Source organism: Plectrocnemia conspersa, unplaced genomic scaffold (assembly GCF_051122295.1).
Source record: "Plectrocnemia conspersa isolate PC_06_02 unplaced genomic scaffold, ASM5112229v1 ptg000009l, whole genome shotgun sequence".
Taxonomy (NCBI): Eukaryota; Metazoa; Arthropoda; class Insecta; order Trichoptera; family Polycentropodidae; genus Plectrocnemia; species Plectrocnemia conspersa.
Window position 1 is genome coordinate 28264886 of NW_028277173.1, and position 17007 is coordinate 28281892.

The 17007-nt window shown below is 28.8% G+C and overlaps 1 protein-coding gene across 3 annotated transcripts in view; it reads right to left on the bottom strand.

Annotated features, from left to right (window-relative positions):
• The window catches only part of Liprin-gamma (liprin protein kazrin), a 139817-nt gene that overhangs the window by 31758 nt on the left and 91052 nt on the right, over window positions 1-17007 (bottom strand). For all 3 annotated transcript variants that reach the window (XM_088192668.1, XM_088192667.1, XM_088192669.1), the window contains 3 exons: window positions 11132-11225; window positions 10496-10701; window positions 5445-5656 (listed from right to left, as the gene is read on the bottom strand). In XM_088192668.1, the coding sequence (XP_088048794.1) occupies window positions 5445-5656; window positions 10496-10701; window positions 11132-11225 (512 nt within the window). The remainder of the gene's footprint in view (window positions 1-5444; window positions 5657-10495; window positions 10702-11131; window positions 11226-17007) is intronic.

The following is a 17007-nucleotide window of genomic DNA, read 5'->3' on the forward strand; positions in this document are numbered from 1 at the left end:
TTCGCGTGGGAATTGACATATTGCAGAAATGTATAGGGGTTTTACATACCCTAAAAATTAAATCTTGTTTTCAAAGAATTTTTTTTTTGTGTATGAAAACGTAAAGTAGCAAGAAATTAATTTTTTTTCTATGAAGGGCCTAAATACAGGAGCTCATATTTTTTTAACTAAACACTATAAACAAATAGATTTTTAGTCCTTTGATTATTCGTGTCCATTTAAAAAAATCTCCTATTAAAATTAGTTCCCTTAAACGATTAAGCAGTTTTTTGTTTATTCGCTTCGCGTGGGAATTGACATATTGCAGAAATGTATAGGGGTTTTACACACCCTAAAAATTAAATCTTGTTTTCAAAGAAATTTTTTTTTGTATATGAAAACGTAAAGTAGCAAGAAATTAATTTTTTTTCTATGAAGGGCCTAAATACAGGAGCTCATATTTTTTTAACTAAACACTATAAACAAATAGATTTTTAGTCCTTTGATTATTCGTGTCCATTTAAAAAAATCTCCTATTAAAATTAGTTCCCTTAAACGATTAAGCAGTTTTTTGTTTATTTTCCTACTATAATATAATTACACATTTATTACATTATTTTATTCATCAAAATTTTTGGAGCATTCTTGAGAAAATCAAGAAATGGAAATGAAAATAGCTAGAATTAAGTACACAAGAGAACGGAAGTTAATCATATGAGCCGAACCACTGTAATAAACCTGTTTACCATTTGTAAAAGCCGGTTTACTATTTGCGAAAAGCTCTAGATAACTAATTTAAATCCAATATTAATTATTACTACCGGTAAAAAAGCATTACAAATTACTAGAATTTCGATTTTTGATTTTAAAGCAAGGCTTAAAGGTAAAAAATATTATTTTAATAAAATATATTCAATATTTATCTCGAGTCTTAGATAGATGAATGTTATGAAATAGCGTAAGGATGCTCTGTGAATAATACGACTGTATGATCCAGTAGTTCAAGCAACTTAATATATTCCGTATTTATAGTTTAAAGGTAAAGAATGCGTTACACGTGTATATTTATAATTTGATTATTGAGTTATGGTGACAGCATCCAAAATCTGATACAATACTGGGATAAATCCATAATTATTTTTTATTTCAAAGCCACTCGATACGTAATTTATCTCTCAGACAGATTTTTGTAAATCATATCTGTTTCAGTCAAATTTTAATAATTTCTCTAAACACATTTCCAATGTTTTTGGTTGCGGTGTTACTTTTACAAAATTAATAAAGAAAACAACGACGTAATTGAACTTTATTATCAGGCATTAAAAACAAACATATCGGCCCTGAAATCTTTGCTAAATAAACCCAAACTAAATGGAAATTTGATTGGAAGCTTCCCATCATAAAATAAAATACGATTTTAAATAACATTGAGTATGCTAGCAAAGTTTAATTAAGAAACGTTCTACAAAAATACCAAGATTATTAAAAAATCGAGAATATATTGAAAAAATACGATGATTCGTTACAAAAATATAAGTTTTTAGTGAATACTTTACTTTTGATAAATATATATTATATAATATGGATATTTAAAATATTATAAAGGTGTTTTAAATTTCACTGTCAAAATTCTCAATGTCTTCACAGAATTCAATCGAGCATTCTTAGTACAAGAATGAAACATTTTCAAACGCCAGACGATGGTATTTCCACGATAGTGTCAGTTCGTGCCTAAAGTTACACATGCCACCATGCCACACTGGCATTATGGCTATACGGCATATGTGGACATACACGTACGACTATCCCACTACGTACAGTGGACAGTAATTATGGAAATTGCTCCACTACCATACCATAGCAGGGCAATTTGCACAAAAAATAATATCACTATCCCACCCGTTTTCAAACACTAAGTGCTGTCGTTAAATAATAAAACGTAACGGTTTTGTGGCTAAACGAAAAAAACACAATTTTATCGACGCAATTTGATGTTTGATAGTAAAAACATACGCGAAGGAAATCTTTTTATTTAGTACGGTATATAAATGATCAACCATAATTCTTTAAAAAAATAAAAAAAAACATGTCACGGTTTATTTTAAACATGTGTCTGTTCTTATAAAATACAACAACATTTTAAGCAGCTTATCTAGGATTAAATTAGTATATTTTCATTTCAATATATGTATTATGCATAAATTAAATTTTCAATTTGTGAGTAACATAAGCAACTTTTTGTAAATTTTTACTATTTTATGCAAGAAAGAACGATGAAAATAAAATATTTTCGATATTTTTTTTACAGAAAGCGTTGAAATGTTTATGCACATATTGCGTGAAAAACAGTTGTCATTTTATGCGAATCTTAAGAAAGGATTATTGACATTTATCTGTATTAAAACCAGCAAGAGTTTACCTTAATGAGTCACAATGGGCAAACATTAATACTATAAAATACTATGAAATAAACTTTTTTAAAATCAGAAAATTTAAGATGAAGATAAATTATTGAAAAAACAAGATTTAAGTTCGTTTACAAGCAATTTTTTAGAAAGTCCTCATACATTTTTGCAATCTGCAGATTCCCGGAGCGGCTTATTCTTATCTAATTATTAATGAAGTTTTTTGATTACAAAGGCAAGGAAAAGGCCGATTAGAGTAGTTGAGAAAATTATAAAAAAATTATAGCAATTCAAATACTTTCAATCTCGAATAAAATCTTCGAAGAAAGTCGTAAAACAGGGGAAAGCAGAAGATATTTTCTTATTTTAATTGTACATAAAATAATACAAACATATTTTAAAATATTAACGTTTTAATGATAGTTTTTTTATTACAATAATAATAATGTTATCGTTAGAAAATTTATTCTTTATCGATATTTTTTCGAATTGAAAATGTTTATTCATAATAATTTATTAAACAATTTATGTACGCTTTTATACTAAATATTATATCGGATCATTCAAGCGTTAGTAATTCCACCTTTGACCCTTAAAGGTAAATTTTTCGATCCAATCATATTTTGTGTATTTTGATGATTGCAAAGCGTGCAGATATAAAATAAGTAAATAAAAGCAAGAAATAAATAATACACCATCAACGAAAATATTGTTTTGTGCGTGTATTTATTTTTAGAAATAGAAAATGCGATAGATAAGATCTCCCATATAATAAAATTTCATGCAAATTAAAATACAATGAATATCAATCGCTTTTTTGTATATAAATTGTGCATAAATTATTCATAATATTAAGACTAATAATAAATAAATTATCACAATAATATATTATTTTAACTTAAATCATAATTTATTCAAGGTTTTATATTCCGTTTGTATAGTAAACTATTATTCGATACATTTAATATTATAGTTATCGCAGCATTAAAATATATATTGGACTGGAAAAAATCATAGTAGGAATATATGTATAAAAAAAAGTAAAAATCGACCTCAAATAATAAATCTGAACTAAACTACAGTCGTTTGAGATGTATGTACTGATCAGGCGCGGGTGGTGAGATAATTTCCCTCTTGATCGCTCACGTGTTAAGTGACAAGAGTGAGTGAGAGATATGAGCATGCGGCCAGCATGCCTTTATATCTCATTCACTCTCGTGACTTAACACGCAAGCGATAGAGAGGGAAAGTATTTCACCGTCCACCCCAGGTACTGATGTATTTAAGGTAAAAGGTCCTATAGCCCTTTTTATATATACATAAAAGTAGCGGAACATTGCCTTCAAAAGCACCCGCATTCTAGGCAGTACTTAAACATTATCAAATAAAGCGACAGGTTATAGTTTTTTGACGCGGATCCGTTTGTATTAAAATTTGTTTGCAAATTGTTGTTGGCTTTATTGCTTTTGGAACGTTTAAAACATATTAGACATGAGAGGAAATAGTCAACGAATGTAAATTAATAGCAATAAATTTAGGTATTAGATCTGAAAATTCAGATCGATCTATCCCAAAAATATTTTTTTTAAATATTTAATTTCAGTAAAATCATATCGGAATACATTTTCACTATAGTAGATATATATTTTTACCAGTGAAAATATAAATTATCTGGCAGGCGCTAGTACAATTACATGATTGCAACTTTTCTATATGTAGTAATATTTATACTTACATACTTATCATTATTTATTAACATCCAATGTATAAATTTTACAGTGAATATGTATTTTTGGTAAAGTTATATTTTCACTAGTAAAGTCCAAATACATTTTCACCAGTAGATATATATTTCTATTAGCAAAAATATAATTTACTAATAGGCGCTAATATGGTGCTCTAAAATGTCCATGAAGCTCAATTTAACAGTTGCGAAACGTCCATTTCCTGTTCAAACCCAAACCTAACCTAAAAAACCTAACCCAAACCTAACCAAATCTAACCTACAAACTAAACCAACTCATCTCTAAGAAGAAAGTAAGCGAAATAATAAGTATAGACAGACACCGCGTCTCACATATTGTTTCATAGCTTGTATGCATTTCGATACTCACTATGTTTTAAAAATATGATAGCTATCCTTACCGATTTTACTATGCACTAAAAATATAATAGAGTTGATCAAAGTATATTTAAACCGAATTTTGATCAATAGAGAGCGCAAAAAACAATTATCACTTCTCAGAAGTCAAAAATTCACGTCAAAAGCAATTAAATCGTGTCGGCGCCGTCGCAGTGGGAACGCTCGTTACCGAGCGTTCCCACTGCTTTTGACGTGAATTTTTGACTTCTGAGAAGTGATAATTGTTTTTTGCGCTCTTCTATTGGGCAAAATTTGGTTTAGATGTACTTTATTTGATTCTCACTCGTTATATTGTTATAAAAAGTATAGAGATGTCTAATAATCGAGCGTTTTTACCGCGATTGCTTTTGACTTGGACTGGAAATTCAGCATAAAAAAAACGACTAATTATCAGGTAAATGTAACGAGTAGATATTAAAAAAAAATTAATTTCTAATTAAAATATTTCGGATAAAATATGATTTTAGAAAATATATCGCAACGGTAGCTAATTTTTATATATTTATTTATTTGTAGCTCGTATATATTATTATTTATTCAAGCAATTATATTACGATGTTAAAAATATATAAAATGCCATTTTTGTTATGAGGCCCGGAATTATTGTTTTTAAATGAATCATCAGCAAAACTCATAATGAAATTATAAAAATGCGATTGAAGAAAATTGTATGCCATATATGTTTTGATAATAAATTATAAAGAAAAGTGATTCAATAAACAATTTATTACATTTTAAGTTTTATCAATCAAGCTGCTAAAATATTCTTTAAGATTTATTAAAACATTCTGGGCACTGTTTTTTGTTACTAATATAGCATATATCTCAACTATTTAAACATAAATATTGTTTAGAGCAAATTAACTAATATGTAAATATAATGTTGAATCTAAGAACAAATCAAGGATTTTCCTTACCTTTCCGCTTTTTATGTTCTCTGCACACTTCGCCCCATACTGAGGGGGCATACCTAGGGCAATGTCCAGCCAAGCCCTGACAGCTGGAGCTCTCCACCTCTCCAAGGGCAAGGAAGCCGCTTCCCTAAGGGCTGCTTCAGCTCCTGGACCAGGGCCTTGAATTTGATTCATGTTCTGCCCGGGCCACCCTCCTCTGCAGTCGTACAGAGATTCTGTAAACAATTCGAGACTATAAATTTCGAAAAACATTGCGAAACCACATGGCATTTGTAATACAATTTATTGCATTCCATGGCACGCACTGTAAACCCGTCTTAGTTAACGGTTAACTTTAATATACATCCGACGGGGTAGCGTTAACTGCTCGCGTTAACGTCGGGAAATAACATTTTGGATCTGCGTGTAAACGTTTAAAACCAATAAATGTTTTGGTATACTAAATCACTCAAAGTTGCGACGATATTACTATGAAGTATATGTAGCTATTGATACAATAATATTATACCTTAATAAGTGTAATATTTTTCATGTAACATTGATTTTTTATCTTACATTCTATAAGAAAAAATGGGTTAAAGATTGGAGAGAGTTACTTAAAAAATAATTTTATTAATTATATTTTTATATATAATTATCATAAGATATAGTACATTATTTAATAAAATTGGCTTAAAATTAGGATATGTTTTGTAGAAATTTATATATTATTTTTGTAGCGATTTCAAAAATTAGTTATACAATAAGTTGAATATTGTTTATTTAATTCAACATTTTTATTTCATAAAGTAAATTTTGAAAAACCTTTTCTAGTTATTTTCTTTCTAAAAATTTTCTGGTTTATATTTTTTATTCTTTATCGTATTACATACTACTTATTACATATATACTAAAAGGCTGCTAATTCCTTGATTTTAGAAATTAAGATTAATTTTTGTTATAAAATAGAATTCTTAATAACCCTTATATTATTTGCTAAAAAAAGAAAATATGACATAAAAATAGTTTTTTGCTTCAAAACAAGTTTTATATTAAGTTGACCGGTCCTCCGTACAAATTTTTATAAGACTTATATATTCTAATAACCCTTATTATATTCACTTTTTTGCGAAATGGTCGATAATTTAAAAACTTAAAAAATCATAAATCCGTTAGATAAAATTATACAGAAAAGTTTGCTTAGTAAAAAACGATAAGAAGCTAAATTTGCATCGAAATAAAACATATAAAAAAATAGTTTTTTGCTTGAAAACAAGTTCTATATTAAGCTAATCGGACTTCTATATAAACCTTTAAGAGACTTAAGACTGTTAATTCCTTCGTTTTAATGACTAAGACTAGAATTTTTGTTATGAAATTGAACTTCTAAAAACCCTAAAAAAGGAACAATGTCATTTTTTTTTCAAAATGGCAAATTTAAAAACTTAAAATATCATAACTACGTCAGATAAAATTTTACAAAAATTGTGCCTAATAGAAAACGTTCAGAAGCTAAACCTGCATCGAAATAAAATATACAAAACAATTTTTTATAAGAATTGCAATAAGAATTTATAAGAATTGCAATTTTCTTATAATATACATGTAATCATCAGTTGGATTTCTGGAATCTTTATATCACATATTAAGGGGTATATTTATATTGCTTTTAAGTGAGTACTTAGCCATATTTTGTTTAAAAAATATATACAAAAATATAATACACAGTCATCTAAAATTGAGTTTTAGTAAAAAATACGTTTTCGACAAAACAAATTTTAGACCGTCAAATATTAATTTACAGTGATATTACCAATGTGTCTATGTGACATGCAAGTACTGAATAATATAAATATTACCAGTGAAAATTTACTAAATATTTTATAAAATTATTGACAACCCTTATATGCGACTTAGACATGAGGTTATATACAGTCGTATACCTGCCAAAAAACTATTATTGAAATGGGCTAATCTACACAAGAGCTAGACTCTTTTACATGAAGGAAGAGTGACACTTTATGATGAAAGTAAAATAAGAGATACAGCGAAAAATGTCACCAGGAAGGTGAGCGAAATCCACAGAGGTAAATGATATAATAGCGCTTCTTTCCAGACTGGAAGGTAATTATTTTATTGATAACAAAACTGTCTTATTTTTTTTTATTCTATCCATATAAATTTATTTATGCACCCAATTTGAATTAATTTGAACAATGCAGTAAAGATTATTTCACCTTTATGAATGGGACCACCATTCAATTCAAAAATTGTACCTAAATACATAATCCATAAACATCAGCGACAGTATGAACTGACAGGTTTCGAAACAATGATAGCAAGCATACTTTACAAACAATCCGATCCCAAAAGTTCAAAAGCTTTTAAATGCAAATCACGTTCAGGCGCGAGAATGTGAATATTACGCTATTAAGTCATAAACGTCAGTGGGTACCTGACATGAAAACAAGAGTTTAACGCTTGTACGGATTGGTACTCGACAAAAAATGGCTTTGGTTGAAAGCATATGTCATTAATGTAAGTGTTATTAAAAAAGGACAACATTTTTTATGAGTGTATAATTATTTTTATTATGTTCTGATATTTAAAAAAAAGCATCATTACAATTAGTTAAAATAGAAAAAAGAATTTAGTCTAAAAATTTGCTTAAAAAAACATCTTAAATAATTACAAATTTTTGTAGTTTTTATGCAATAGTTAGTCTTAGTTTATTGTGGTAAAATGTAATACATAGCTAGTGTATGTATTATTTAGCTCGAATAAAATTTGATCCTAATTTTATCGAAAAGATTTATTACTATGCTAGATTTTTAAAATAGTAATTTTATTTATTATATATCGTTAATAAAACTACCATTGTTTTAAAATGACTAAAAATTTAATAATTTTTTGGAGAAAAGAATAAGTGTTATATCAGAAAAATATATAACGAACGCACAAATCTGAAAATTAAACCAAATATAACATAAAATATTTGTTATATTTTAATAACATTTTTATACCGATTTTTTCCTATTTATAATTAACAGAAGATCAGTGATTGTTAAACATAAGTGAATGGTTCATTATAAAGACACTGCGTTTTTGATTATAAAACATATACAGCCTTGGCCATTATAGTGGGGCACCCCTTAAAATAGTGTGTAACTCTTTACAAGTGCATAGTCTGACTGAAATATATATAAATATTTTGTTACGAAATATTAATATATGTAGATATTTGGTAATTTTTGAGTCTACATACAATATAGGGAACTCAAAAAATAAAGAGTTCTCTATAATCAATCATGTAAATGTTAAAATTTCCTCAAGAAAAATTGTTTTAAAACGAAGTTTTTCAAATATATTTTAAAAATATACCTTGTAGGAAAACATAATGTGTAGTTTTAAATCACCAAATTATTTTATCCATTGTAAGAATAATATTTTCTTGTAAAGATAACTAAAACCAATTTGGGACAACCCTCAAACATTAATTAGATTATCCATAGGTATGAAATGAATGATCGAAATAATAACAATAACTTTCACCGAACATTTTAATTACTCTGGAAGCAAAGTCGACTTTCCGACTAACTATACAAAATAACGCTCACACATCTCAGCACCTTTGGATGTAATCACTTTAGGAGGCAGCCCGAAACTAATTCCTAGCATACAGCTTCCTCGGCGAAAGTTGGGGCTTTGTTTAATTTAGCTGGAAACGACTCACCCCGAGTGCGGTTATTTGTTATCCGGTTATAGGGCATGCTGCAATATAGTTTATAGTCGAGGTGTTCATATTCTCCGAGTCTAGGAGATGAACATTGCCAGGTAATGCTATATTCACTGTTCACTATCACAACAATCTCACCGCGACGCGGAATTTAACGCTACGAAACTGCGACTTTGGGTCGGCTCTATGGCTAAACATTAACATTGTTGCTAAATTGTAACAACGGTGGTCAAAAGGGGTTAGATGTTGCAATTTGGCATCACGTTGCGGATGTAGCGCCAACGTCGTTTGTTGGGCGATAAAAGTTTATGTTAAATTTGTAATAAATTATTGATTCAATATCTAAGGCAGAAGTATAATTTAAAGTAACGTCGTTGTATCCTTTAAAATGATGCTTTAAAACTTAATAAAGATTAGGAGAAGGCGTTGATTAAAGAACATTATTTATTCATTAAGAAAAGGTAAAAGATAACATGGTTTTCGTCAATCTCGATCCACTGTCACTAATCTTATGCTTGACTACACTCTCTGGAAGTTGTCCGAACCGAAAATCAACTGAAGTCGGCCGAGGTCGCCTACTTCCGAGTAGCGGCCACACTGCCACAAGTTTTATATGCCGTCCGCACGACGGCTACTGTCATGTACAGCTAGCAGTTTCTTTGACATCGGTCCGTTTGCCGACAATGTTTGGAAGCGCTCGAAGCTGGCCAAGTCGATTGAATTACATCAACTTTACCTCCCGTTCTCGGTAACCTCGGACAACTAAGAGATTTTAGAGCGGTCAGAACCGAACTCGACCGAAGTAACCCACTATATTCTCAGTCCTTGGCCAAACTTGACCAACTTTCAGAGAGTGTAGTGCAGGTATTATGGTTTTGTTTAACTTTGTTTCAAGATCATTGAACTCTGGTGTACAAGTGCACGTCATATTTTGTAAAGGCATTCGATAAAGTTACTTGTAAAAAAATGACTAATTTCGGGGTTTCTAATGATCTTATAAACCTATTCTCAAATTAGTTGACCAATAGATATCAATTCGTCCAGTATAAAAACTCTTTTTCAGAACGATATAAGACTCCTACAGGAGTGCCTCAAAGATCCAACTTGGGTTCATTGCTATTTCTATTGTTCAATAATGACATAGCATCATTCAAATTTTTTATTAAAGGCCTTTTAAATGACGTTTTTATTCAATTATTTGTTGCTAAACCTTCATGGATAATTTTTTCAATCACGATCCATGTAAACATCTAATCCAAAAATGTTGTTCTATATATTTTAAACACATACCATAACTAGATTATATTCTTATACTATAAAGGTAAAATATTTCGCTTACCACAATCATGTGGTCCAACCGATGGCGGTTTATTGCGATGCCTGGAGCGAGCGAAGACCCTAGAAATGGACCCCCAAGCCGAAGGTCCTCTGCCAGATCTTGCCCCCGTTCCGACCACGACTCCTGGACCTCCACCGACAGCCGACCTTCCCCTAGTCCTTGTTACCACTTCTCTCTCCCCCAAACCGCTGAGTTGCTCTACAGATCTAAAAAAAACGAATTGATTTACCAATTTAAATTTCAAGCTTTTCAATCAAGTTTTTAATGTAAAACATATTTGAATACCTAGACGCGCTTTAAACTCTTCAAAGAAAGATTTAACATCAAAAGGAACAAATAATCGACTTGCCATTTGAGAAACTATTCGCTTCGATACAACTCTGAAATTCAATTTGCGACAGACTAATGCTATAAAGGCGAAAATAAACAAAATTACTGGGTACTCGGACGTTTGGCTCAAGGTAAAACGTAGCGAAATCGATATATGTACTTTTAAGACGTGAACTGAGCTAACAGTGTAATTTTGCAAACATAATAAGGGTAAAAGGTCGCTTAAACCCTTAGTAATTAACGATAATCAAGATCTTTAATGAATTGGGCTAACACAATGTAATAAACAATCTGTTGCATAATTACCTCGATAATCCATTGTTTTCCAAAGATCTTGAGAATGGATTAGAGTTGTGCGGTGATAGTGTTGGACTGCAGTCTTTCGGTGTTGTAACAGGAACTGTAATAAAATTAAATACTTGGTTTAATTATAATTTCTTTCTAAGAAAATTAAATTGCGATTTTAATTAAAAGTAATGCTCGTCGAGATTTTTTAATAAATTGTTTTCTGCTTTATGCGCCTTTCGCAGTAGTTAATTAAAATTCTTGGCTTTTTTATATGTAAGTAGATGTGTTTTGTATAACCACGATATTAATTTTATAAGTTGTTAAATAAGGGAGAGCAGTGCAAGCGAGGTACTTAATGTATAAAAGGTTTATAAAACAGTGGTGTTTCAAGTCAAGAAATCAGTATTAAATTAAAATATTTTTTTAAATGAAAAATAAAATTAATAAAAATTTAATTATTTATTTATTTTTATTAAATCACCGTTGTAACCTGACAGGGATAAGCAATACACAATTTTGCTCCATTACAATCTAGCTCTTGTATTGGGACAAGAATTTGTTACTACCAGTATTACAAAATAAAATAGCGGTAGTACCAAAAAATATTTCTTTACCTAATATAATATTATTTACAGGTGCAATAAATATACAATTAAATTTAAGTGTCTAGTATAAACTATTTCCCTAATTACATGATTGCACAATTTTTTTGATGCGTTTTTGAGAATGCTATCTGTGTTTGGGTAGATGAAAAGTTGGCAAAAACCTCTTACTGAAAATATTATTATCGATATTCTTGTACGATATGCACGACTTGTCAACACAAAAGGGATACGTTTGCATTATCTCAGGCAACTGTAACGGTACCTGACAGTTTCCAGTAATTCTGTTACGTAACAGAGAAATGAACGCGTCGCCGCGGCCTTTTTATGATAGGGATGGCTGGCGAAATGAAAACAAAAGTTTGTATTGCTTTCGTAATTTTTTTCTACTATAATATTTGTATATTTTTAAATCCATTCACACATATGTTTACCCAAGTAGCCAACATAATATGCTTCACTAAGCATGGGCGTTGAAAGTTAAAAAAAAACATTTTTAATAGAAAATAATGCAATATTTTTATTGTAGTTACAACTAAATATTATTGCTTTTTATTACCTTACAACATAAAATTCTTAAAACATGTATAACATAATGTATTTAAAAAATGTAAATCAATGATTTTTCCAAAAATATTTTTATTTGCATATGTTAGACTAAATTGTCTTGGAATAAAATGGTTATGCAGTATTTATGTTTTTCTCATTAAATAATATTTTATAAACATGTACAACGCAAATTTAATTAATGCTACTTTTAACATGAATATAAATACATAGATTTACGAGAGATCGATAATTAATCGAAAATAAATATAATTGAGATATCTTAAGCATATATTAAATGTGCAATAATTGAAATAAAATAATATAAATAAATCACACAAATATCACAATTATCAATCATTTACATGTTTTTAAAAAAAATATATCGCAGTTTGAACAAAAAAATTTACAATATTTTACGCAATCCTTTCTCATTCTTTAGATTAATCTGACAATAAAAAGTAGCATATTTTATTAGAATAAATTGACGAGTGGTGCTCTGGGCTCTAGTATAAAATTTAAGAGGCATCCAGAAGCTGTCGATCAAAGACGACGTCGTACTAGATTTATTGTTCCAAAAGAAAAAAGATTTGGCGCCCGTATTTTCGAAAATATTTTTTTTTATAATTAATGAAACTTTTTTAATTAAAATATTAAATATATCGAAACAATACTTGCCGGAGTTTTTCAATGCTTTGGTTTTTATAATCAATAAAGATGGTGAATCCTGTGGCAATACCGGTATTGCCTGTTACCTCTTTCGATAATACCGGTATTATTGCAATCATTAATTAGTACACTAACTGTTCTAGTATAGTGTATAAAAAACATTGTATGAAATGAATGAATTAAACCCACATTATTCAACTTTGAAAGCACCTAATTATAATGTATTTGATATTACGTCATGCTGGATACAGCTAATAATTTATCAAACGCGTCTGAAAGTTCTTGTGTTAATTTTGATTACATTAATTAGCACGGCTTGAATTTATTCAATCAAACAAGGTAGAGTGGTGTGAAACAGGAAGTAGTGGGTTTGGCTGTTTGTTGACGTAATATTAATGTATAATTATATTCATCTGACACTCATATTTAGAATTATATCTTTGATTATAATGTCTATATAAACTGGAGAACATTTAAAAGTATATTAAAAGAAATCGTGACTTTATTTCAGATGTATCTTAAATTTTTGCTCTGTGATTAGTCGTCTGCCGTGAATTAAATACCAGTACGTGTAAGTACACAGGGAAGAATTGATTTGTTGTAAATGAGATACAGATATTTAAAATATAAGCTTTTCGCCCCTTTCACTATATTTTTAAGATATAAATAAAGGCTTCTGCAAGTTTTATCCTAGATTTTCTGTGGGCTTTTAATTTAATAAGTCTAGATTTATTTTGAAAATATAGAAATATAATATTAGGAACATTACTTACATAATATAACCCAACTTAACTTAACTTAGCCTAACCCATTTGTACAATAACATATATATTATCAAACAATGTTGTTTATGAACTATCTGTAGGTCTCTCACTGTCGTGAGGTACCGCAGCTTGCGAGTGTATGAATACTGGATGCTCAATCCTCAAGCTAGAGCCTGTAGTCAAAATCAAAAAAACAATACTTTGCGTTCAGAAATCAATCAGGCAAACTCAATTTTAATTTTAAACTGTTCATACAAAGCGATACGATTTACAGAGTAATAATTTGAACGTAGAGCGTTTTAATTTTGAAAGAAACAATTATATAGTTGTTCTAAATAAAATATTTAAACACATTTTGATTACTCATCAACAGTATTCGAGATCTCAAAGAGTAAAAAAATATTTTCATAACCTACATTATGAATTTTACTGATAAAAACTTAATGAATATTATAAGCATATATGTAGTAAAAATTTTAAATGAAGTCTATATTATTATAATAAATTATATTTAATTATATTATTTAAAACAATAAATGGTTTATTTCAGAAAGTAAAAAAAACATAATTGTATTAAAAATTTGAACGAGATTTCGTAATAATATTATAAATACACAGTACAAAAAGTATAGTAATTTTTTGTAATTAAATATTATAAATGTCAGAGTTAATAATATATCTAAAAGTGTAACTTTGTCAAAAAGGAAAATTATAGTTCCCACTTAAATTTATACATAATTACTACCTAGCTTATATCTGCTTTCAATTAGTTATACATATTTTATTTCCTTGTGTATTTTTTACTCAATTTTTTGAGTAATGATTTTTATCTTTTATTAATTTCTGTTTTATTGAACGACTGTTAATGACTTATTTATTGTCATGGCGAAATAATAATGATAAATCAAACCGTATTTTTTATCACACATCGAGAAATTGTTATATTTTTAATCAAGAAACACCGAGCATCCTTTCTTAACACCACATTATAATCCGTTTATAATTAGTCTATATATATATTCATTAAAGCTTAAACGTAATCATATAAGTATAGAAAGAAACGGAGGGTTGGATTAGGTTTATGATATATTAGAATATATAATAATTATTTTTATATCATTCTATAAATATTATTCATATGTATCCGTTATAACAAGCAATTAGCTAACTTGTTTCCGCATTATATACTTATACAGGTTTATATAGTGCAAATATTATTAAAAAAGATGATAACGAAAATACATTACAGGGTTCAACTTAACTTATATGAGTGAATGTGTGAGGTTTCCCGCAATGATTAATGTCCCATCTTTTCACTATTTCATACACTATCCGGCTTTAGAATATTGCGTTTAAAAGCAGACTGAGCGTACAAAGGACGGCTTTCATTTATCTTGGCAAGATATAAGATCGAGAAAAGTAGCAGAGGCGGGATAAAGTGCACGCCAGGTGTATTACCAGAGTAATACGACCCCAACCCTGACGTCAGGACAATAATGCGATTTGTCACAGGAAGGGCGTCGCGTCCCGGCTTGTTTAGCCTAGAAGCCCCTTTCTGTTCTATTCTTTAAAGAGTGTCCACACAGAATTGACACTGAAATATGTGGTCTCATGGGTGATGTATGGGACGATTTGTCAAAGGTTTGAACGATGGGGAAAATCGTTCAGTTTTTCAAGGTTTTTACGGTCAATGTGCGTGAAAAAATGTTGAGAAAGTCAATATGTTTATATTATGTGTAGTTCAACAAAAAAATGTATAGATATTATTTTAATTATTTAACTAATACTATGAAGTTCCCAAACACATGACAATAATAAAACTTGAAAATATTGTATGTTAGATTAAATAGTTTTCATTGTGAAATAAATAATGATGAAAAGACAATAAGTAATTCAATCACCACTTTTAAATTAATAACAATACCAATATTGTCATGTAATTAATATAAGTAGTTATAATTTTTTTCTATGCTTAGACAATTATTGATTTTTTCAATAACTTTTGTGTTAGGTTATTAATATATTTATAAGCTTATATATTATATATAAAAATAGATCAGTTCGGTTGTTTTGCTTTCTACATTTTTTTTTACATTTACTCGATTCGCGTTCTGTACAATACGTTAGTTCGTAGCGCTCTTAAATACGACTCCATTTATCCCGAAATATAAAATAATAATAATAAGTAACAGAAATAATTATGGAAAAAACGTAAAATTAACTCACTCCTAGGTGTATTAAAGCAAATTAACAAATGTGTTTAAATTACCTTATTACTCAAAGGGTTTACCATATTTTTAAATTTATAGTTTTTCTTAATTCTGCAAAATAAAACATTTTAAATCATATAATAGATTATTGTTAATTTGTATTTAACTATTTTCTTCACATTTTCATTTATAATCAAATTTTAGCCCTATTAAAAATATTCTGCGATTCGTCATGATCTTTAGTTACAGTTTATGAATAATAAAACTATATTTAAATTTTTTATTTGTAACACATTTCTAAAATATGTGAATTTAAGTTGTGTTGAATTAATTAGGTTATTATTTGTTTAATTATAAATTTATCAATAAATCACAAATTGCAACTATAAAAACAGATCTTTTAAAGCTAAAAATTTGTGTTTGTCTTGATATATAAAGAGCTATTAGAGTTTCACTACACAATAAAAACTAAAAGTTATGGCGAAAATTGTAATCCGAAAAACCGAACCGAACATGGGATGTTTTTTATCGAGTATATTTTGTTAAGCATTACTTGATCAAGTTTTTGTATTCAATTTTTTTTAATAGCAAATTATTTTATGTTTCTTAAAAAGCAGTTTCAATGCGAGCCCAAAGTATAATTAATTTTTATTTTGATTACAACATAGCTTTGAGGATTAAAATTCCAGTATTCATATACTCGCGAGCTGCGGTACCTCACGACAGTAAGAGATCGACAGCTAGTTTATAAACAACATTGTTTGATAATATAGATGTTATTGTACAAATAGGTAAGGCTAAGTTAGGTTAAGTTGTATTATATTATGTTGGTAATGTTAGTAATATTATATTTGTAAATTTTCAAAATAAATCATTAGATCCATTTGCGATAGTCAACACTAAGTTGAACCAAAAAAGAGTTATTTGTACTACATTTATAAAGTAGAGCAGTTTTCACCTGAATCCGAGAAATATTGTTATTGCGTCTGTAGAAACAATAACCTTGGCATAACAGATAATAGTAAAAAATAAAAGCATTTTATTTAACCCTTTGAGGAGTATCGCCGTACATGTACGGCGGTAGATTTTCACTGTTTTGAGGT